General features: G+C 51.0%; 1 protein-coding gene across 2 annotated transcripts in view; it reads left to right on the top strand.

Annotated features, from left to right (window-relative positions):
- The window catches only part of HSPA12A (heat shock protein family A (Hsp70) member 12A), a 164,276-nt gene extending 139,878 nt beyond the window's left edge, over positions 1–24,398 (top strand). For both annotated transcript variants that reach the window (XM_019642939.1, XM_019642938.1), the window contains 7 exons: positions 4,080–4,196; positions 11,704–11,875; positions 15,363–15,449; positions 16,027–16,131; positions 17,328–17,586; positions 19,163–19,266; positions 20,178–24,398. In XM_019642939.1, coding sequence (XP_019498484.1) covers positions 4,080–4,196; positions 11,704–11,875; positions 15,363–15,449; positions 16,027–16,131; positions 17,328–17,586; positions 19,163–19,266; positions 20,178–20,815 — 1,482 coding nt within the window. In that variant the 3' untranslated portion in view covers positions 20,816–24,398. The remainder of the gene's footprint in view (positions 1–4,079; positions 4,197–11,703; positions 11,876–15,362; positions 15,450–16,026; positions 16,132–17,327; positions 17,587–19,162; positions 19,267–20,177) is intronic.

Raw genomic sequence — 24,398 nt, 5'->3', positions numbered from 1 at the left:
GGGGTAGGGGGGCATGTCCCTGCCAGCTGGGGAGCAGGGACATCATGGAGGGAGAGAGTGTGGGCTTTGCACTCAGAAAGCAGGGTGCACCCTCCTGCACTGCTGGGGGAATGGAAAATGGTGCAGCCGCCGCTGTGGAAAACAGGCTGGCAGCTCCTCACAAGCTTAAACACAGTTACCATATGACCCAGCAATTCCCAAGAGAAATAAAAAACGCTTATTTACGCAAAAACTTGTACATGAATGTTGATAGCAGCACTATTCATAGTGACTAAAAAGCAGAAACAACCCACAGGCCCATCCATGGATGAATGGGCAAGTAAATATGGTCCATCCATGCAATGGACTATTACTCAGGCATAAAAAGGAGTGATGTGCCGATGCTTGCCACAGCGTGGATGAGCCTTAAAAACATGATGCTGAGTGAGAGGCCAGCCACAAAAGGCCACATATTGTAAGATTCTGTTTATCTCAAATGTCCAGAATAAACAACTCCATGGAGTCGGGAAGTAGGTTAGGGGTTGCCAGGGGCAGGCGGGGACACAGTGGGATGAGGAGTGACTGCTAAAGGGTATGGGTTTCTTTTTACGGTGATGAAACTTAGATGGTGGCGATGATTGCACAAACCTTGTGAATATATAAAAATGCACTGTGTTGTATACTTTAAAAGGTGAATTTTTATGGTAGTGAATGATATCTTAGTAAACAAACAAAAAGAAAGAGAGGCAGGAGACACACCTGTGTGGTCCTGGGTGAGGTGCTCAACCTCTCCGGTACCCACGTTCCTAACCTGAGGAGGGAGACAGGTAACTGCACCTCGTGGGTCAGTCACAGACATGGAGTCCCTTCCTCAGGCTGGGACAGAGGATACTGGGCAAATGTGGCTGCTGCCGTCCATCCTAGGTGGGAATGGTGAGTGGGTGAATTATAGAAATGAATAGGAAGAAATAGGAATAGAATAGAATAGAATAGAATAGAATGGAACAGAAATAGTAGAGTTCTAGAAATGGGGCTAAAGAGGGAAAAAGAAGTGAGGACGTAATACTGCTGCCATCCATTCAGGCATCTTTGGGGAGAGTGCTTTTGATGTGCCAGATCCTTTACAAGCTCCGGCGGTGCAGAAGTAAACATGGCATGAGGCATGTCGGTGGGTGGGTGTTGTGAGGGGTAACTGGGTGTTCAGTGTTGGGAGCAGCTGGGAAGGCTCCCTGGAGGAGGTGGATTGGGAGCCTCCTACAGGCACAGCTGGAAGGGCGGGTGTTTCAAGCTGGTGGAAAAACACAAGAACAGCTCAGGGGAACACAGACGTAGCACACAGCTGCGGGGAGCAGGCAGTTTGGGGTGGGAGAAAGCCAAGGCCGGGGACAGACCAGGGCTGTGAGCGGGCTTGGGACGTGGTCGTCCAGAGCCCCAAAGGCCAAGCTAGGGAACTTCTTCCCGGGTAATGGGGAGCCGTCAAAGGACTTCTAGCAGGGGAATGCCGTGGCCACAGGGAGAGTGCTACACGGACAGAGACCACAGAGGCCCCGAGGCCTGCGGTACGGATGCCGCTGACTCAGACCCGGCAGCACTTTTGGCGGAGGCTGAGGGCGAGGCTCTGAGCCTCAGAGAACGGCGGGGTCATCGGGGAAACCTGAAAACCAAGAAGAAAGAGGGGGTGGGAAAGGGAAGAAGTGGGTCCTGGGAAAAAAGTCTTCCACCAGAAAGGGAGAGGGGCGAGACCAGAAAGGCAGGAAGTGGGAGGGAGACAGGAAGGCAGGCCCGCAGCGAGGCCGGGTGGGACCTGGAGAAGGGGAGCGTGTCGTGACCTCTGTCGGCATGAACAGCACGGATCCCAGAGGGACAGACTCAGGGCCTGGTGGCCCAGGCGGCCCTTGAGGGCCTGTCTCCCTGACCACAGGGGGCAAATCGGAGAAAGTTGGAAGAAGCAGAGGGAGGCAGAGTCCTTGGAGGGCCTCTGGCTTAAAACGAGGCGCTATTGGACTCTGGGAAAATTTAGGACTTGAGAAAGTCTGTGACCCTGGAGCGTGTTTCAAGCTGGCCAAGAGGAAAGGAGTGAACAACCCATCTTAGAGGGGGGATGGGCACTGAAGTTCAAGCAGAGACGCGGGTCACGGGTGGCTGTGAACCCGTCACCTCAGCCAGAGGCTCCAGGAACCTGCTCGCTCCTTCTCCCGGCCCGGGGAACATGTGAAGAAATTCCACGAGGAAAACCTGTTTGAGGAGATTTATAGGAACCAAGCCTTGGATAACAGGGCTGGCTGGTATTTGAGGGACAAAAGGATTCAGAGGAGAGAACTATTGCTTGTTGATCCAGAATAAGCTAAACTAGAGGATCTCAGAAGTCACATACATGAGGCAGCCTCCTCGTCCATGAAGGAAAGCCAGCGAAAGTGTCTGACAGATGAGAGGTTTCATTAATGTCAGGTTCGTTTCCCTTCCAAGCTGTTCTGCATCCACTGGTGAACAGCTTATCTAAACAACTTTCCGTACAGCCAAGGAAGCCCATCATTCAGGTCTCAAGCCTCTTCCTGTTTAAAGAGTTTAAAATAGCCTGGATGGGAACAGGCGTTGTGTTTAGAGTCCTTCCCAACACATGCCACACGCTCACCTACTTGTAAAGCCCAGTGCAGACGGGCAAGGAAATAAAACACGGTTTTCAAAAAGAAAAGAAAAAGGCTGTTTCATGTTGGCCCAAAGCAAAGATGTTTTTTAGAAACTTTAAAAAAAAAAAAACTTTGCTGAATGTACTCAACATAACTGAACCGTATACTTAAAAGCGGTGAAGGTGGTAAATTTTATGTTCTGTGTCATCACAAATAAAAATGAAATTTTTTTTTTTAAAGGCAAGAAAAAAGAGTTTACTGATCAAAGAGGAAGTTAGTTCAGTGACAGGGTGGGTCAGTTCCAAGATAACTATTTGAAACAATAGGGAAAATGAAACACCCGTCAGAAAAAAAATCACCAGCCTGGTTACTAACCTGAACCGTGTCCCCAGAGCCGACTCTGATATAGAAGCGCTTTAGTGTGTGTTTTTAGGTTTGATTTCAGATTGGTGTGGTGACTATGGCGATGGAGTGCGAGAGCCAAAGCACCAGCATTTGTTGATCAGAGGTCTTCTCTGGGCCAGACCCTCCACGTGTGTTCTCATTTAATCTTGCTCCTAAGGCATAAGCTAGTTGCATTCTCCCCATTTTACAGATGGGAATACTGAATCAGAACTATTCGAGAGACATATTTGGACCTGGTGGAAACCTCTGAGGCCTCTGCCCATCCCATTTACCCACATGGTTTAACCTTCACCGAAAGCTAAGGGCAGCATGAGCCTTGCTTAGGTCATGTCATTCAGATCATTCCCGTCCTGCCAGGAAAACTCCCCAGATGTGCTGGTCTTTCGGTAAGGTCAATGACAGTGACAGCGCTGACCACAACTGCCAAACGTTGTTAAGGATGACTGTGGGCCCTGCACTGCTCTAGCTACGAGACCACCTGAAACAATGTAGTGAAGACCTTGGCCTTTAGAGTCAAGATAGCCTCGGGTCTGGGTCCAGATTTTGGCTCTGCTACTTTCTATGTGCAGTCATCAGAAAGGTGCTGAACATGCCTAAGCCGTGGTTTCCCATCTGTAGAAAAGGGCACAGCGTTCAGGGATGGATTCTTGGAGATGGGGTGTGCAAAATGCTTCGCAAGGCGGATGCAGAGTAAGCGCTCAGTAAGTGCAGCTCTCAGAAATGAGCCATCCTGCCAACAACCCTATGGGATGGGTATTATCCCCATTGTACAGATAAGGAGACTGAGGCCTGAGAGGCAGTCACTTACCTTAAGTCATATCATCAGGAAGTGGCCAAAGGCCTTTGATCTGCCTGCCTCTCGCTTGCAGACACATTCAGTGAGTGAAAGCTGCCGGGAGCGCCCTGCTTGCTGAATATTCAGAAAACAGACCCTTGCTCCCCAGTGCTGGTCAGTTCAGGAGGCTGTGGAAGTTGAGTAAGTTCATGGCCAGGAAGCCCGGATTCTCAGCGAAGTCACAGGAGGACCAGCTATGTCCACCTGACCTGCTGCACTTTCCTTGGCTTTAGGAGCTGAGCGACCAGGCGGGTTCGGAGTTCGAGAACTCTGATGTCAGATGGGTCATCACGGTGCCTGCTATCTGGAAACAGCCTGCCAAGCAGTTCATGAGACAAGCTGCCTACCAGGTGAGTGTGGGGGTGGGCGCGGACGGGGGCCCGGGATGCCAATGGTGATGACTCAGGTGTCTGCCAGCATTCACAGGCTTCCTTGGGAGGCATCGAGGGGTCTCCCCTTAGGTAGGGGGACCAGGAGCCTCCCTACGCCTCACCTTCCTCCTGGGGGACAAACGGGGGTCAGACGATAAGGGCGGGGGACTGGGCCCCGTTTTCTTTCTGGCTTTATACATTTCCAGGCCGCGGTGCCCCTGTGGAGTCCCTGGCACTAGGATTTCAAACTAGCGTTCAGGGACATTTCTCCATGGGTGAATGGAATTGAGAACTTTAAGTAAAAGGCTTGGGAGACACGAATATTTGACTAAGAAAGGAATAAAGACAAGGCCAATGGCTGTGAATCAGACAGATCAGCTTGGTGCGGAGACTGAAACCTGCACATATGCAGCTGGGAGATGAAGGAAATATGATTTTCCTCTGCATGTTTCACCTATGAACACAAGGAGCACATATGGTCGCCCCAGAGAGGGGTGAGGGCTGTCACACCTGCACGGTGGCAGACACCTGGAGGAGGGCAGTGCATGGCTAAGGAGTGTGCCAGTCAACACAGAGCCATGGAGACAGAGCACTCCGGGGCCGATGGCCCGCCCATCCCTCGTGGGCACCCGGTGGGCACTGCTAATGCCTCCAGCCCTCACACTGTTTGCAGACAATTTGTGCCCTGATGGGGCTTCCGTGCAGGTCTGCCTTCGTGGCAAGAATGGCTGGCCGACTGACCTGCTGTTCTGATCCCAGGACGGAGCAGGCTCCTGTGTATTTAATCCCCTGGGTTAATGAAAGCCCATCCTGGGGCCTGGGTCAACTCTGTGCCCTGAAAGTCAGTTTTCAGAGCCATGAACCTGAGCCGGCCTGGGGAAAGTCACCAAGGTCATAGATGTCCTTTTGCCCACTGCCATGCCTCTCAGGAGACAGCCGACTTTCCCAGGGGACATACCTCTACATTGAGCTTGTGGCCACCTGTGTGAAACTTTTCCTTTCAAAGCACCCACTGAATCCACCCTGAACACGGGACTATAGTAAATTGGCCATGGGCACATTGGTGTCATCAATTGTACTTGACTCTTGGGGCTTCACTCCAGGTGGCGGATAGAGTTCAAGAAAGGGCAGTGTCTCCTCCCTTCACTCTCCCCCATTCCGTTTCTCCCCTGCTCTGCTCCAGACTGTCTCCTCAGCTCTCCCCTTCCTCTGCTCAGCGTGAGAATCTGGCTCAGTGTACGTATCTGCCAAAAATAGATTTGTTTTTATAGGGATGAAGGAAGAGGGTGGAAGTTCCACAGAGAGGCAACTTCTTTAAAAAGAAAGACACACAAATGCACTTCAGTTGCCCACAGAAGCCCTGGGCACCACGGAGCTTGGCATGGGCTCAGCCTTCAGGCAGTGTCCAAAGATGGACGCCGGGTACAACTGTCTATGAAGATAGCCGAGTGTTTTGAGATTTTCCCAGGAAGCATGTTCCATATTTCATGGTTTCGACTCATATTTTCCAGCCCACAGGAAGACTTTGACAACAAATGTGTGACCCGGAAAAGGGTTCGTTCTTATTTTTAGTTTAAAAAAGCAAGAGGTATAGTGACCGGCAGGTTTGTCAAGGCTGTTGGAGCTCTGGCTGGCTCTTCCAAGGACAGGGTCTCTGAGAGGGTGGGGGCCAGGGTCAGGGGGTGGGGGAGAGGTCCGTTAACACTGGGGCAGCGCAGGAGGAAGGAAACCAGGCAGAGGGGGGTGTGGCGTCCTCTGGGGTTTGGCGGAATCCAAATGGCACCTCAGAGAGTAGAGGGGTCAGCAGGTCCTGAGCAGGGCGGATGTGACCAGCATTTATGGATGCGGGGAATTTACTTTCTGGAGCCCAGGGACACGCTGCAAATGGACCTATCCTCTCGATGCCAGGCAGCTTTTGTCTGGTGCAGTGTTTGTGAAGCTTAATTTTTAGTCCTTTGTATATCTGTTTTGATACTTGTGTTCAGTTTACAGTCACTGAATGGATTTCAAGATAGCAGGGACCAGTCAATCACTCATTTGTTCATTAAACAGATCTGTGCTGGGGCCGTCTGTGTGCCAGGACTGTGGTAGGTGCTGGATTCATAGCCTGTGTGATCAAGACAGGCCCTGCTTGCAAGCTGCTTGCAGCTGAGGGGTTCTATGAAGGCTTTCATGCATCTGAGAGAGGGGCAGAGGACGTGCTAGGGACATGGCTGCTTTGCCGAACTCTCTGCGGTCTCTTCAGCCTGTCTTCTGGAAGATTCCCCACGACAAAATGGAAGTGAAACTTGCTGCTCTGTGGCTAAAATTAGCACCTCTCTAATTCCCCCTCCCCCCAATTTATTATACAGAATCAGAAAGTTGTGTACCTGTGATGGTTAATTTTATGTGTAAACTTGACTGGGCCAAGGGGTATCCAGATATTTAGTCAAACATCATTCTCAGTGTTGCTGGGAGGTGTTTTGGGATGAGATTAACTTTTAAATCAATGGACTGAACAAAGCAGATGGCCCTCCCTAAGGTGGGTGGGCCTCATCCAATCAGTTGAAGGCCTGCATAGACCAGAGGGCTGAACCTTTTTAGATGAGAGGGAATTCTTCCTGCCTGCCAGCCTTGAAGCTGGGACATCAGTTGCGTGTTTTTTTTTTTTCCTACCTTTGGACTCAAACTGAAACATGGGCTCTTCCTGGGTCTTGAGCCTGCCAGTAAAGGAGTTAAGTACTTGTATACCATCATTGGCTCTCCTGGTCCTCCAGCCTGCTGACTGCACACCTCCAGACTTGTCAGGCCCCGTAATCGTGTGAGCCGATTCCTTATGATAGATCTCCTATAAACACACGCATCCTACTGATTTGGTTTCTCTGGAGAACCTTAAGGCAGAACCTGAGCAAAAACCACAGCTCTTGGCCCAGACAACTTTTGAGATCCAAGCGTGCCCACCGACCCTTTTACCCAAAGTGTTGCCCATTGGCCTGGCTTGAGGTGGAGGAGACGGAAGGATGAGGTAGGACTGTAGGGTTGTTGGGGCAGCTGGGAAACTGGTCCCACCCAACCTGCTTGTGGGTAGAAATGGAGCCCCTCGTCCCAGGCCTCTTGGCGCTTCCCTGAACCCAAGTTCATAGCACGGTCATGTGAGGCCTGAGCTTCCCCGTCCCCCAGCCTGGTGGAGGAGGAAGGGGGGGGGGCCTGGCTGCTGAGCGGGAGATGAGGCTCTGGGCAGCCTCGCCATGGGAAAAGCAGGTCTGGAGTGTTTGGTTCTGCGGTTCCGCTCAGAGGTCTGGGATTCACTGTCAGTGAGGGCTGCAGTACACTTGACAGAATACAGCCTCGTCTGTGAAACTCCAAAATCTCTGCTGTGTCAAGTGCTGGTTGGAAAAGTAGGTCAAATCTCTATCTTTGATCATTCACAGCGTTGGGGCCCCTTTAGCCCCTTGAAGAGCATTCAGTGAAAAGATGGTAAGAGAAAGAGAACCGCTGATCCCCCTTTTGAGGCCTTCGGAAAAGACCTAGAATCGGAGGTAGTTAGCCCACTTGTCTTGTGAGCTTCATGGATAGGAAATAGTCTAGTTTTTTTCTAGTGGCATTTTGCCTAAAATGTATAACTCTCATAGGTCGCAGAAACCTGTTAAATAAAAGATGTTCCCCTACATATGATTGCTCTCGTCCAACACCGATTTGCAGCTTGCATTTGACCCCGTTTCGGAACAAACTACAGTGAAAAATAATCACATGAAAGGGGGACAGAAGGACCACCACCCCATGGCACCCAGAACCAGTGCAGCTGTAGCCTTTGCAGCGTGACGCTCGGCCAGCAGAGCACTCAGCCCATCTGGTCATGTTTCTCAACTGCGAACACAGTGTCTGGCGGATTTCCCTAGCTGACTGCAGGGCCGAGGAGCAGAGAGTAGGTGTAAACACCCACATCCGTGGCCTCCCTGGAGTTCACCTACCTGCTGCTCCTCCCCGGTGGGGCTTGTGACCATGAGGCAGCACTTTATAAAGCTACGATGATGGTCCTCCTGCCTCCCGAGGTTCGTGGAGGAGTCAGATGGAGTAGCGTGCCCTTGGTTCTGGCACTTTCTGTTTGTAGAATCCCCAGGTCACGTTGGTGGAATGCTCGCTCTCAGTTCAGTTTTGCAGAGGTGAGCGCCAGGGAACTGCAGAAGAAAAGCCGGCTGGAGGGATGCTTGATTCATTGATTCAGCAGCTACCCTCTCAGCACCTACTATGTGCAACGGGGCAAGAAGACCTGACTGCTGCCCTTAGAAAATGTACCATCTTGCAGGAGAGGCCAGACCTATCCACATGGGCCCCAGCGGAGGAAGAGCTCACATCGGCACAGTAGCCATGAGATCCCAGCTCCAGAGGCCCAATTAGCAAAAGCCAAGAGTCCCCCGTCTTCTGCTCCAGGTGACCCTGGCCTGATCCCAGGCAAATAGACACCCAGGTCTCCTGACAGCTGCTGGCCAGAGAGCTTCTGCTGAGAAGACGACCAGTGTTTATGCAGAAACAAAGCTTCCACTTCCAGGCACTGGAGCCTCCTGCTCAGAGATAAAGACAGCTGGGTTTGGAGTCTGGCTTGTCTAGTCTTGGATTGTCTAGTGTTTCCTCCTTTTCTTGGAGTCCACAGGCAGCCCTGGGACCTCTCCTGGGGAGACAGAATCTGTACAGAGCCAGCTGCTTCCTCTTGCCTCTGTCCCTCAGCTCTTCACTGTGGCCACCACAAGAGTTGAAGAGGGGACACAGCCCCTCGCTCTCTGGGGAGCTTGAAGGGCTGGTTCAAGCAAAGGAATGTGGTTACTTTGTCCTGGGTCTCCCAGATGCTTCCTGGCCCCTCTCTGACCTCTCCTTTTCCTACCCCCTGGTTTGGGGTCCTCTTCACCTCCATTCCCCATCTGCATCCTCTCCTGGGGGTCGTGGGGAACCCCTTTTGCTGTGGAGCTGAGGCCAGCCCGGCTAGGGAGGGGCAGATGGAAGGAGGCCTCTGCTGAAGGTGCAGCCATGCTGTTTTGGCACTCAGGTCAGCCTGTGTGTCTTCACGTGTTCAGGATCCGGGAGCATCCTAGTGGGGGATCGTCTCAGTCACACACCAGGTATACACTTGGGCACATCGAGTTGTGTGATCTTACTCACGGCTCTCACTCTTCTGGACTTCTTGATTTGATTTTTCTGCGTAGATATATCAGATCTCAACCCGAGTTCCTGCTCAGAATTTGAGGCAGGGTGTGGAGAGGGACAGTGTTTCTTTTCTGCCCTCTCTTCCTTCCCGCCTGTCCCCCACGGCCAGGCCCAGGCCACATGGGGGCCGCCTGGCAGCCTGACACCCCAGTGGGACACGATGACAGTAATGTCCCTTTTGAGTGGGCAGAACCTTGGCCTTTTCTCCTTTACTCTGAGTCTCTGGGCACCTCTCTGGCGCTCTGCTTGCACGACCTCTCCCCGCAAATTATTTTCCATCCTGAAGTTGGAGGAGAGTCTGATACATGTAGGCCCCGCTGTTTCTCTGCAGATAGCCCTTCCTCACCTCGTATTGTGGAAGCTGGGCCTGGTGGCTTCTGTTCCAGGAGGTCTGGGGCTCTTCCTGGTTCATTTTGGATTTCTTCTTCTGGGATCCTGTGGATTAAGGTTCAGCGATCTCACCCCACCTGGCGGCATTTCAGGTGTATAACCCTGAACTCTTTGACTGGGCGCTGTAACCTCAGCTATCTTTGTGCCAAGGGTGTCTAATGTGACCCTGGGAGAAAGTGAGGCAGGGGATGGGGACTTTTAATGCCTGGAATAGGGAGTGGTGGGAAATCTTGTCACGCAGCTGTGGCAGTGGCTTGTTGGCCCATGTCAGTTAAGGGCAGACCCTGCCTCTTCAACCCGGGGGCCGAGCTGATGGGCATAGGCGCTGTCCATGTGGCTGGCCACAGCCGCGGGTACAAGGTAGTAAGGAGGCGGGTTTCCTGTGGACGGGGTGGGACATGTGCACGGTTCTGTCTGGTTCTATAAGGTCAGTCTTCCAGAAGAGGCTCTGCCACTTGCTGTGAGTCACTCAGTCCTGGCAAAGTGGAGATTTTCAGTCACCTACCTGTTCATTGATGGTATCTCAAGAGGACATAATTAATCGATTCATCTGGGGTACAGTTATCTTAGAGAACTTCGGGCCTCAAGGATGGTCAGTGGGTCATCATCGGTTGCTGTCCCAGAGTAAACAGGTCAAGAGCTGGTCTGTAAGGCTGAGACCATGGCCTGGGCCAGCTCTGTCACTTAGGGTTGGACACCTGTGAGCCTAAGACTCTCTGGTTTTAGCACGGAAAGCCCTGTGTCCCAGGAAACCCGGGACAGTCGGTCAGTCTACTTCCCTGAGCCTTGGATCGTTTCTGCATGAAGTAGTTAGACAAAAGGTCCTTTGCATTTCTAATATCCTAACCTGAACCCCCTCCCCTCCTTGCCCAATAATTGACCCTCCTAAGCCTCTTCCACTCGTGACTGTAGGCCGGCTCCACCAAACCTCACCGGCCTGGTATAGAACTGGGGGTGGCACGAGGACGGCATCCCGAGGTTCCCTAGCAAACGGGAGCAAAGACGACAAGCACTGCGGTGACAGGCATGAGCGTGCTTCTATTCTCCATCATGCTGGCAGGCAGGGAAACCCTGCGGGCTTCCACAGCTCCAACCAGCCCGCGAGACCGCGGGCTGCGGTTCTAGGGGCTGCGGTTCTAGGCCCAGAGAAGTGGGCAGGGGCCTGGTAGAGGCCACGCCAGGCTCTTTTCTCTGAGCACCCTCAGAAGGGTGGTCCCCGAGGCTCCTGGGCTGGCCCTTCTTAAGGTCTGGAGGGACTGTGACTGGAACAAGCCAGATGTCACAGAGCAGAAGCATTTAAAGGGATATTGAAAGGAATAAAGGCTTTGAAAAAGATACCTGCCAGCTGCCTTTCCACCCACGCTCCACAGAAGGGCGGACTGTGGGGGATTCCACGAGGGGCTTTCTCCTGGAGCCCTGAGCCCTCCTAGTCAGAGTCCCATACAGCAAAAGCAGATGCCTGCCTGGCTGAGGTCCAGCGATGGGCCATTTGTTTCCCAGGCCGCCAAAGACTGGAGCTTGCTGTGACTTGGTCAGACTATTGGCCTATTATAACCAAAAACAGACTATCTGTCTTCCCTCCTGTAACGTTTTCAAAATTTTGGGGTCTTCGCCTCATGCTTCTCAGTTCTGGGCTGAGCAGGCCCCAAGTTCAAGAGGCCCCATGGCCCAGGGAGCTTGGCATCCCCCAAGGGGCTCATACAGTTTTCTTGGGCACCCTGCAGTGTTTGGGTTCCTGGCTTAGGGCTCAGCACCCGACCACTTTGGATCTTAAGCTCTGCAGAGGCCTATGGAGGGAACTTCCCAAACAAGCGGAGTGTGAATGTCGCTTCCTTGGGGGGGTGGCAGCCCCAGGTGTGGGTGTCCTAGTGGCCCTGCCCAGGGAGCCCTGGTCCCAGCCTCCGCTTCCTTTTTCCAGGCAGGCCTGGCCTCCCCTGAGAACTCGGAGCAGCTCATCATCGCCTTGGAGCCAGAGGCGGCCTCCATCTACTGCCGGAAGCTGCGGCTGTACCAGATGATTGAGCTGAGCAGCAAGGCCGCGGTCAATGGGTACAGCTCCAGTGACACAGTAGGAGCTGGGTTTGCACAGGGTACCTCTGCTCTCTCTCTCCCCCTCCCTGCGCTCTCCCCTCCTGCCCCCTGCATGTCTCTTAGCCTCTGATGATTTAAAGGCACTTTAGTGCTGTAATGAAGAATCAAGATGCTTCTGGAACGGTGTCTCTAAGCACCTCTGGCTCAGACCCCCGACCTGGCCCCTCCAAGGACCCCCATAAACTCAGCAGTGGATACCCTGGTTCATCCCCCATACACGTGCCTTAGGAAGGGGGGGTGCACTTTTCTCCAAAAACCTGAGGGGGGCCCGGAGAGCAGTTCTTGGCTTTGCATTTTACTAAGCTCTTAATCTTTCTTGTCTGTTAACTGATTCTTAATCTAATGCCATTTGCCTGTTATTAATTCTTCCATTAAGATTGTTGATTTATTGCTGACTCACTCATTGGGGCCGCTTCGTGTGTGATGACTCATTATGTGTCTTAGCCATAAACCTGGCAAGAGTTGAAACTACAGATGAGAAGGGCTGACTTTTCCTGACCTGGATGATGTGCATTTAGCTGTGGGAAGGGGCACCCACTGAGGGAGACCCAGGATGGGGATTTTAAGGAACTTTTCCCCTCTCATATTTACCTGTATGCAAGTTGGTTACAATCTTGGTCCCCACAACAGTTTTTCCTGGTACCCAGGGCTCTATGGGTCTGCCTGGGGCCACCCTAGGTCAGGGTCAAAGTTCGCAGACACCCTAGGTCAGGGTCAAAGCCACCAATGTGAGTGTGGAAGCTAATCAGAGTACTGTGGGGGTGGCTCTGTCCCCACATGAGGGCCTCGAGGGCAGAAAGCCACCCACCTCCCATTCCCACCACTGTCCTGCCCTGGAAGGCCCAGCCCGAGGAGGAGGAGAGGGATGACGTTAGTGAGGACTGTCGCAGGTGGTCCCCATCCCCGAGGCCCCAGGGCCCAGGCTCACCTTAGCAGGCGCACATTCCTGGTCTGGGCCGTCTCCTCCAGGTCTCTCTTCTTCAGGGCACCGCCCTACATTTTCAATCCGATCGCGGAGTCTGAACCTCAGCCACAAGACAGGGGCACAAAGTCCACTTGTCACCAGGCTGCTGCCTCAGCCCGCCAGGGCTGTGTGTTAGCACCTCAGGTCTGATTCACCCGGAATGGATGGAAACAGGCTTCCCTTTAAATCTGAGGGCTCGATTTGCCTTTTTCTAGCCATGCTTGGCCTCCCCAGCGCCTGCCGAGGCTAGCCTGACTGCTAACAATCAAATGCACTGATGTTTTAAATACGCGGGATGCCATATTTAAATTTCCATCTTCACTGTTTTAATTGGAAAAGAGAGGAATGACTGGGCTTTACACCTTACATGCTGGCTCTTAACTCAGTTGTTCATATAGAGAAATTCATAAGAATTAGCCAATTCTAATGTTTGGTCGCCTTTCCTTCCACATGTCCTGTCTACCCCCACCCCCCACCCCACTGCCCCGTGCCTTGTCCTGTGCCTGTGGACTTTGTTATCTCATGCGCTCAGAGGGGCTTTAGGGTTTTTTAGATCCTCAAACTGTTGGCCAGCATCCCTCAGAATGGCAGGGAGGCAGGGGTTCTGTCTCGGCCTTGCTTTGCAGTTAGAGCCTCTCTCCCAGAAGGAGGGGGTGCTGTCTGGGGAGGCCTGGCAGAGCACTTCATTGGGAGTACCCAGGATGGCTTTGATGCCCCAAGATCCCCCCCACCTCCCCCCCAGGCCATCCCCTGCCGTTGATGCTTTTCATGATGGACGCCCAGTGGACAATATGGAAGAGAACGGAGCTGGCAGTCTTCCCCAAGCACCACAGGGTTTGCTGTTGGGATTTTTTTTTTTTTTTACTCCAAAAGGATAAATCCTGTTAATCAGTAAAGGATACATTTTTCACACTGTTGGGCTTAATTTGCCTGAAAAGTGGGATAATTTTTTGAGAGCTCAGAACACGTTTTATTAGCTTCGCTTGGCCGTGTTTTTATGAATGCCATTTTGTTAGTCATCTAGATTGTTTTAGAAAACCAGATGCCCACTACAGGACCTGTAATATAAATTTGCCTAGAGCTGGTACTGGGAACAGGGAAGAAGCCCTGAGTTTGGGGTTTCCTCCCAGGCCTGCAGGCACTCTTGAATCAGGGGACGGCCTCTCCACCATAAACCAGGGCCGGAGGCATTTAGAGCTGGCTGGGTGTTTGTCATCCCAGTCCCCGGAGTCGGTGTTGTTTTGCAAATGCCACTCCTTGCTGAAAGAAGCTGGAGGGTCCAGGGGCCTTTATTGGATAAACAGCAACAGATGGATTTGGAGGGCAATTTAAAGTAGCAGCACCCACTCAGGGACTAACATTGTTGTGGGGCCAGGTTGTGGGATGGGTGGACGGAGCCGTTACTTCTAGAATCTGGGGTTGCTCCAAGTCGGGCCTGGTAGTGATCATTTGTTGGGCACCAGGTCTGACACTTGGTGTCTCACCTCCATTATCACCTGTGAGCCAGGTGTCACACGGGGTGCTGGGGACAAATCCGAGAACCAGTCCCTTCTCTGCCTGCCAGGAACTTAGGCCAAATATTATTATCCCCATGGAATGGATGAGGAAACTGAGGCCCAGAGGGGTTGAGTGATATGCCCAAGTTTCCATCTCGCCTGTGCCCTGCAGCTTCCCAGGGACGCTCTCACAACACTTCCCCATTTCTTAACGTTCATATTCTGCTTTTTCAAATTTCACTGTAAATTGTTAAATCTCAGCATGAGGGTCCATGGTCAAGAGTTAATTTCGGGCTGCAAGACAGGATGGGAACAGCAGTTCCCTTAACCTCCCTGACCTGGTTTCCTCATCTTAACTTAGTTCGGTGTCCGGCCTCGCAGGGCTGTGAGGCGGCCAGCGGGAGATGAAATACCCCATGCAGGGCGCCACAGCCAGGCTGACTCACCGCTTCAGGGAAAGGGTGGTGCTGGGCTTTGCTGGGTTCCGACGGGCCACATCGTGGCTGAAGCGCCACCTTGTGGCTGAATAGCATATTGGCTTCAACAAGGTCAGGACATGGCTGCTGTCCAGTTTACCGGGGATCCAGATTAGGAAAACATACTCCACATTCCTTGTATCAGAGTTCCTTGATGTGAAACTATTTAACCAAGCACACTGAAGGCTGCTTGGCAGAGAGCTTCCTCCCTGGGACAGCAAAGCCAGGAAACTGGCCGATTTTATTAACCCATTCCCCCAAAAATGTCACCGGTGGAAGGGACGCTCATCCAGGCGAACTTTTTTTCAACAGGGCCTAGGCCAAAGCTGCCACACAGATGAATAGGTGGAGGCCGGTGGAAATAGCTACTTGCTCTGGAAGTGCTGGCTTTCTAATTCCCGATGTTGTATTTATGTAATCATTTTAATCATGTTTCACTAAATGTTCTGTCCCTAAATTTCCTCATGCCGTCACTTCCACTGACTTCAGATGACCGCTCGCTTTTTCATGCTTTCTTACCCGTCGTCATTTTCTTTCTGTCGGCCACTAGCTAAGGAACACATACGGCGTAATCGGCAGAGTCGGACCTTTTTGGTGGAGAATGTCATAGGAGAGATCTGGTCCGAGCTGGAGGAAGGTAGCATCCTTGAATGTCCTTTTGCCCTTGCCGGACTTTTTTGTCCATTGTGTTGCTGGCAAAAATGCATTTCTCTGTGTTCCTTTTGCACTTTTGGAAAATGCTCAAAATCAGTTGGTTTTAAAGACCACTCACCCAGGGAGAGCTCTTTTTTGGAGCTGTAATTTTGCATGTGATAAAACCATACAGACTCTTCAAAAGAAAGGTAGGGGTCGGAATGCACCAGTTCCGGAGTAAATCTTCTGTTAAACAGCAGGTCATTTTATGGTGCTTTTAACTTGGCAGGAAGTTATCTACTTGGACATGCCAGGTATACAGCAGCATGTGACGTGAATGCTTTAGTTTTAAAGATTCACACATCTGTGTTCTTTATCATTCATGCTAACCGTCACTCCTGGCAGACATGAGTCACTCTCCTTAGTCATGAGTAACTCGCTGTGCAGCTCATTAACAAAACCATTGTACTAACGAGAAGTTTGGGTGGTGCTTAGCTGGGTTATACCAAGTCATCACCCACCAGCTTGTTTCAGGACAGGTGGACAAGCGGTCTATGTAAAGGATGGCTGTTTTTGTACAGGTGACAAGTACGTGGTTGTGGACAGTGGCGGTGGCACTGTAGACCTGACAGTCCATCAGATATGGTTACCGGAGGGACACCTAAAAGAACTGTATAAAGCAACAGGTGAGCCTCTGCATGGCGGGTTTTCTCATACCTGAGCCGTTTCACTCACTCCCGATTTCTCTCAGCATTTCATTCTCTCCATGCCACCAGCATGTGGGGTTGTAGGTGGGAGAAGGCGCGGAGGCCGATTTGAAATTGGGAAACAAAATGTAGTTAAATGTTCTTTTATTTATTCTTTCTTTCTTTCTTTCTTTCTTTCTTTTTAAAGATCTTATTGGGGAATTGGGGGGATGGGAACAGTGCTGGGGAATTGGGGGAAGGGGAACAGACAAGTTGCTGTCCTTTTGTTCTTCAGTCTAGCTGTGGAGGACGTTGCTTCACTGGTCCAGGTTGGCACCATCATTGCGCTCTTCCCTGGCGAGGCGGATCAGTCACCGGCTTCTGGACGGCCGCTCACTGCGGCTACTGGCCGCTCACGCTGGCTGCTGGCTACATACGGTAGCCCGTGGCAACCCACTGCCACAGGGGCTGCAGCCTACGCCGTCACCGGCGACTCACGGCGGCCCAGCTCCAGGTTGAGCTGTTGTTCAGCATCTTAGCTGTGGAGGGCAGTGTCACTGGCCCTCATATGTGGGATCCGAACCGGGGCCCTCTGGCGTCCCAAGCCAGTTCTTAACCATCGTGCCACTCGGCCGGCCCTAAATGTTCTTTTAAAAGATGCATACAAACCACCATAACTTGGGTTTTGGCATAATAAGTGAGCCTGTTTTAGATCCTGGCCAAGGGAGTTTGCTTTTGAAAGTTCTGGAAGGATGTGACTGAAACCTGATGCCACCTATGATATAGTGACATGGCTAAGCTTTCTAGCAGGTCCCAGGACACCTGGTCATGGATTGAGAATGGGGTCTTTCCCTTGGTGGGGTGGGGTTCATGAGTAATTAGTAGACCCTGTCTTAGGATTTCTTGGGTAAGAATACCACGATGCTCCTAGTTAGTTAAATGTACTGATTTTATTTAAAATGTAATTGATTTTAAACAGATTTTTGACGAGTGATTTCTGTACGAAATAAGTTTCTCCATGAGGCATGAGAAGACCCTAAGTAAGAACAGAGCTGCGGTCTACTTGCTCAGGGGGGTCCAAGTTCATGCTGCTTTGTGTTGCAGAGAAGGGCACAGGGTAGGCTCTTTCTCAGACTTTGGATCCAGTTTCTCACGGTTTTTAAATATGGCGGGCGCCCATTTTGTTTTCCACTCAGGCGGACCCTACGGATCCCTAGGAGTAGATTACGAATTCGAGAAACTTCTGTGTAAAATATTCGGAGAGGATTTTATCGAACAATTCAAAATCAAGCGTCCCGCGGCCTGGGTTGACTTAACGATTGCGTTTGAGTCTCGCAAAAGGGCGGCTGCCCCGGACCGAACTAACCCGCTGAACATCACCCTGCCCTTCTCCTTCATCGACTACTACAAGAAGTTCCGTGGGCACAGCGTGGAGCATGCCCTGAGGAAGAGCAAGTGAGTGGGGCTCGCCTCTGGCTCGGGACGTCCGAGCAGTGGCGTGGAGAGCAGCTTTGCTCCTCAGTGTCTGGCTGCCCTGAAGTGCACTTCCTGTAGCAAAGACAGGACACATGCACGGTTCTTTCCTTCCATGTACAAGTTTTTTTTTTTCATTTGTTTAAAAAATCATTGATTTCATAGCATCCTCCAAAGTGACAAATGAATTTTATTTTATTTTTTTTTGCGGGGGCATGAGGGGAGTATCCATTAAGAATTTGTGGATTATAAAAAGCAAATTGGATGTATTTTTAAACCATGGCATTATATCCTCCATGATGCCCCATTGCCCCATGTTGGCTGGTATGGCTCCTAAGTCCCGCCGACATGACCTTTGGTCTCTAATGGCCTTAGCCTGCAGGTCCGTGAAGATGGTCCTGCTGCATCTTGCTTGCCTGCCCAGACCCTCAGTCTGCCATTTTTCTAAGAAGCCCTGGTTCCTTTTCGTGGGACACAAAGTTGATTTGACTCCAGGTCTTCCTGCCCTTGGAGCAGGGTCCTAGCTGGCCTCTTTCTGGCAGATGAGCCCCCTCCCCAGGTCCCCTGCAGAGGGCACCTGCTCCGAGTTGAATCCCAAGTCCTGCCTACACAGTTCTGGGGCCTGCCAGCTCTCCTAGTGGGGAGACTGGCCGCAGCCAGCCATTGGGTCCCTAAGCACCACACCACATCGTCCTTTGGCTGAGACCATGGATAGAATTCCTGGTCTGGGGGTCCTGGCAGCATGTGATTCTGGGAGGCAGCTGGTATGTGCTTTGCTTCAGGGACAAGCACGCCACTTGGTGGGCCCCTTTGAGCTTGAGAACAAGAGGGGCACACACTGCAGTCAGAAAGTTTACAGTGTTTTTGCAGAGACGGTATTCAGCCTAATCTTCACAGCAACCCCTATGAGGGAGGTAAGGCAAGTGGTATTGTCCTTGATTTGTAGGGGAGAAGCCCAGGGCTCAGAGAGACTGTAGGCTGACTTGCCTAAAGTCCAATTGCTACTAAGCGGTGAGGCCGGACTGGAGCCCAGCCAGCAGACTCCCTGTCCAGTGCTCTTTCTCCTCCATGCTGCTCCTTTGAAAGAGACGGAGGGGCACCGGCAGGATTAGGCTTCTCACTGCCATGGGACAAGAACCTGCAGGGCTGAAGGAGACGCACCTGAGCACCCGGGCTTGTAGTCTTGCTTGGCAGCATGGTGGTCACATCGTATGAGCCTTTAATGGGCTCGAATCCAGCTATTGTTGGATCAAAAGGCGGCCATCCAAAAGAGAGAGAAAGAGGTCCCTATATCTCCTGTCTTTTGCAGTAGACGTTGGCTTCCAGGGGCAGATGGGCCACAGCGAAAGGCAAAGAGAAACAGAAGAGGCTGTGTCTTAGGTTTGAGCTTCTGAGGGTCCAGGCCCTGGCCGTTTAGGGTATTTCCAAGGACTGTGAAACCCTTTCTGCCCCTTACATAGGACAGCGGTTCTGCCAGGGCCCAGCTCTGTGTGTGTCTCCGTTTGTGGGTATCGTTTATACACTCACCGCTCGTTTCTCTCTGTGCCACACCCCGCAGTGTGGATTTTGTGAAGTGGTCCTCACAGGGGATGCTGAGGATGAGTCCGGACGCCATGAACGCCCTTTTCAAGCCGACCATCGACAGCATCATTGAGCATCTCCGTAAGTATTGGCCAGGGCTCGATCACTCGTGGGGAGAGCCGAGAGTGGGGACTGACTTTTCCAGCATCATGACCGTGCATGTGAAGTCAGGTTGGCAGGGGGCTGGGGTCAGGAGCCACAGGCCAGGGCCCTGGCAGCATGGCAGCACTGGGTATGTACAGGAGGTTGCTGGGCACAGGCTCCTGGAAGCAGCCGATGGCCTGTCCTCATCTGGGCTCTCCTTCTGGCTTCACAAGTCAGCGAGTAAGCTGGGAGCTCTGCAGTACCATCACCCTTGAACGACAGGCCCTTGGTGATGTACCGTCTTCGCTTTATCAGGACAAATTAGGAACCATAACCCTTGCAGGGGAGAAGGAACTGTTGTGTGAACCAAAGAAAGCTCCCCACAAAAAGAGGAAACAGAATCTGGCCACACAGCTGCCTGCTGCCTCAGTGGCCCTCACCCAGGGACCCACGGTAGACTCACGGGGGACCCTTTTCAGTATCCAGGCACCCACGTCCCACCCCTCACCTACCAAATCACAGCCCCTACTGGTGGGATGGGATTTTTATGATAGCCAAAGGATAACATGTCTAACGGCCTGCCTTGGCTTACTTGACAGAACTACAGGTTTGGTGAGTGTTAGGAGTATTCCTTCATGCAGAACCAATTACTACTTAAAATGATCACCATCTACCTGTGAACATGGGTTTCTACTTAGCAAGAGCTTTTTATTCCTGAGCATATTGCTGTGCAAGACCCCCTTTCTTTAAAAGGCCAGCTACACAAAAATGCTGTTCAGCGAGCCAGACTAAGCCTGTCCTCCAGTGGGCCCAGAGGTTTTGTCCATTTCCCACATTCTCAGGCCACCCAGTCCCCCTTGGCTGCTGGCTTCGGTGACAGGATGTTGTCCCTCTCTCCTCCCTTTCAGGGGACCTGTTTCAGAAGCCCGAGGTGTCCACCGTCAAGTTCCTCTTCCTGGTGGGCGGCTTTGCGGAGGCGCCCCTCCTGCAGCAGGCAGTACAGGCTGCCTTCGGCGACAAGTGCCGCATTATCATCCCTCAGGACGTGGGCCTCACCATCCTCAAGGGCGCCGTGCTCTTTGGCCTGGACCCCGCCGTCATCAAGGTGCGCCGGTCCCCGCTCACCTACGGGGTGGGCGTGCTGAACCGCTACGTGGAGGGCAAGCACCCGCCCGAGAAGCTGCTGGTGAAGGACGGCACTCGCTGGTGCACCGATGTCTTTGACAAGTTCATCTCTGCCGACCAGTCCGTGGCCCTGGGTGAGCTGGTCAAGCGCAGCTACACCCCGGCTAAGCCCTCTCAGCTGGTCATTGTCATCAACATCTACAGCTCTGAGCGCGACAGCGTGAGCTTCATCACCGACCCCGGGGTGAAGAAGTGTGGCACGCTCCGCCTGGATCTCACCGGGACCAGCGGCGCCGCCGTGCCCGCCCGGAGGGAGATCCAGACCCTCATGCAGTTCGGGGACACCGAGATCAAGGCCACTGCCGTCGACATAGCCACCTCCAGGAGTGTCAAGGTTGGGATCGACTTCTTGAATTACTAACTGGCCTTCCCTGACGCCTGCCCCCTTGGACTCAGCTCGCCTGCATCTGCCGACCTCAACCCTGACTGTCCTTCCCCTGCCCTTGACCCTGCTTTGCTCACCTGAATTGCAGCAGGGAAGATGAGACCAGGGCTAGAAAACTGGGAGTTTTGAGGGCACACCGGAGTCAGAAAAAACTGTCGGGAAATGAAGATTGAGGTTTGGGAATAAGAAATGCAAGGATTTTAAAAGAGCAGCTGGTTTTCCTAGGTCCAAGTGGTGAAACACCCACCCAGCAAGGGAATCTGTACGTTTCCACAGTGATTGAGCTCGCTTTGAACACATCTCCATCGAGTAGAACTGAAGATGCCCTGTTGCTGTCCTTCTATTAATAGATTCGCAATATCTTTGAGCCAGGAGGAAATTCTTCATCTCTTTGAGGCTTTTCTTTTTACATTTTTTGGATGGCAGTCAATATAAAAAGCCAGCCATCTGCAGCTGATTTATTTTCCTCGTCATGTGATTAAAAGTGGAGATTCAGTGGGAATTTGGAACGTTTTTAGCTGGTGGGAGAAGACTGCCTACACTGGGCACTATTTTAGGCTGCCGTGATTTAAATTCCAAATAGGTTCAGTGAATATCTGTAGCCTTGGCTGATCCACTAGGATTTGTGTGAGTGGGAGGGCTGGCACCTCAATTTTTCCAGAGGTAAAAACTTGCTTCGATGGAAATGGATATGAAAGAGCTACTGATATATCCCAAATCATATGCTGTATAAGTTTTGACATCAGAATGACAAATCCTGATTTCTGAATTCATAAGTAATTCTGGTTAACCTCAATAGGAATTCTGTGTTTCGAGAAAATGAGGTTGCAATTTGCCTTGTTCACATCACCAAGCCCAGGAGTCTGGGAACAGCCCCTCACCTTGAAAAACATGCATGTTTTAAATTAACTCTTTTGCCCTGCTCACCTTCGTCCCCCTAAAAGTTTTGGCCATTTAGTCCCACATTTTGAAAGGAAAACATGGTGATACATGGGCAGAGACGCTGTTCTATAACATGATTCATTCAAGCTTTCAGTTTTTAAAGCCTGTCCAAAAGGAATTCATAGCTCTATACTTGGTCAATTCAGCCAGCTTTTCAAAGCAGATCTGCGGATCGCCCATAGGAGGGCACTTGCTAAAGACAGGTCCTGGATCCTGTCCCGTTTACGAACTGAAGTCGCGTCTTGGAGAAGAGGACCAGAACCTGCAGTTTTCAGTAAACACCACAGGTGACTGTGGTGCGATCGAAACTCCTAGCTTGAGGTTTTGTCTGAAGCTGACAGCAGACCAGAGCCTGCAGCCTCTGGTTGGGCTCCCTTAGGGAGCCGGCTCACATGAAGAGTGATGATCCCACACTCGCCCTCTTGTGAGTGGGGCTGGGGCCTCACCTGGCTTGGGGATGGTACTGTAACCCTCACAGGAAGGGCCTGGGGAGGAAGAAGATTGGAAGAAAGCCACCCTAAGAAAGGGGCTGCCTGAGGAACCAGCTGGCTTGGTGTGCGTTCTCTCCTTCCTTCCCCACTTGCAAAGCCAGTTTTCTCCAACATTCAGGCAACAACTGAGGAGAAAGAATCAAGAATCTGACTCACAGCCCATCTGATCTGTTCCAAGCTGTCTTTTCCACCTGCTGGAGTTCATTCCAATTTTAAACCACTGGAGGTCTGCTTAACGAACGAAGGGAGGAGGAGCAAACTAACTTCGAATGCAAGTTGGATTCACAAACCCATTATCACAGCCTATGTGCAGATTTTAAATAGCATTTCCAGTTTCGTTCTAACATGTCTGCTTTTTCACCTCGCCTGCTGCCGAATTACCTACTAGAATGTGAAACACAACAAACCACAGAACTAGAAGACGCTGATCACATAACTTAGTCACAGGATTTCTCATCCAGGCACAAAGTTGTGTGTGCTAGGGTTCTCTTGCTGCCTGCTCTGCTTCAACGCTACACCTGATGGGTCTTTCTTTGGTGTTGCTAGCCATACTCTCTCTACGAATAAGACTTCTCAATTTAGTTATAATTTTATGTACATACAATATTAGAATATTGTACAGAATCTTTATTTCTACAATGTGCTTTTCTTGTTAAAAAAGAAAGGAAAAATGCTCTTTGAATTTTGTTGGTGACAGATCTGCCTTTAATTTTTCATGGTTTCATTTCTTAATTGTGCTTACTAATCGTTGAGTACCGATATTAAGCTATGGACTATATATGCAAGACTGAGCAATAGACAGAGGTGCCTAAGGTCAGAATGCTCTGAACACATGGACTGCCTGGATCAGTGGCTTCATCAGACCTTTCTACACACACATCCTTCCCAGAGGTTCACAGTTTATATTTAAAGGAGCATAATAATGTATCGATTCTCCTGTTCTGTCTGAGAGCTGAACGTCCTGGTTCTGGAAGCATTGTGACTATGCAGGAAAACCTACAAAAACTCTTTGCACCCCTGCAAGGTTGTCAGCCTCTCTTTGCAGGACAAAGCAGTCACTCTGAGGGCAAAGTGTGGTCTACCGTGTGTGATGTTTTCAGTACACCAGGGTCAAAGGAGGGAATCAGATGGTGCACACATCCAGCTTTTCTACTGGATTGGGTGTAAGTGTGGGTAATAGAGTCAAGTCCTTCTTTTGGGGCTAATGTAACGCCTTTCCCACCTTGCATTAAGGATGTCTCCATGTCTATTTTCTTAAGGTGAGGTGGTTGAAATCTGTACTGCTGGCAAACAGATGATCGAGGGGAGGTGATAATTTTACTGGACTTTCTTCTAGCCCCAGAGATGCAGGCCCAATAGTCAAACTCCTTTTAAAGGGATTTCAATGGATCCCCCAAATCTATCCCTTCCCCCACCCCCTTGCTACGGAAATATTCTAGAACACTGGATAAGTACCCTTAGACACATTTTCTAGTCTTAGAAAGTTTCTAAAAGGCCTGTTGTTAGACACATTACTCACTTGTCCCCGGCTTATTATCTGATCATGTTTCGTGGAAGCAGAACTGTCAAAGGATTTTCTATGTAACTGCCCTTTTTGTACACAGCAGGCATTAATAAATGCTGAATGCCAGCCAAGTTACAGACAGTCAAGAGACGGGAAAGAGGAGGAGACATACAAGCATTTGTGTCGAGTGATGGCTAACATGAGTACAGATTACAGATCCTGCCCTACCCCTAGAACGTTACTTAGATCAAGTTTAGCTTTTAGAGTCCAGGTCTGGTTAATTGCCAGGGTGGCAAAGAATCGCATGCACCAATATACACAGGAGTCAAAATGCATTATTAGTCGACGATCGAACTTCACGTTGTAGAGATGAAATAGCTGTGATTAAGCTGCATATTTATGCTGGGAAATGGCTTACATGGATGACTAGTATAAAAGTTGTTGGCCACAATGTCACACCTCTCATCTGCTTAGAATATGGAACTATATTCTAAAATGGGTCTTGTTCACGACAAGATAAATTCAAACTTCACAGAACTTTGCAGCAGTTCACAACTTGACAAGATTGTATCTGCAAATTCCGTCTTCACAGATGTCTAATAAAGCAAAACTCTGGATCTTA

This window comes from Hipposideros armiger, unplaced genomic scaffold (genome assembly GCF_001890085.2).
Source record: "Hipposideros armiger isolate ML-2016 unplaced genomic scaffold, ASM189008v1 scaffold_74, whole genome shotgun sequence".
In the NCBI taxonomy this organism is placed as follows: Eukaryota; Metazoa; Chordata; class Mammalia; order Chiroptera; family Hipposideridae; genus Hipposideros; species Hipposideros armiger.
Note: the sequence above shows the minus strand (reverse complement) of the source record. Positions and strands in the feature narration are given on the sequence as shown.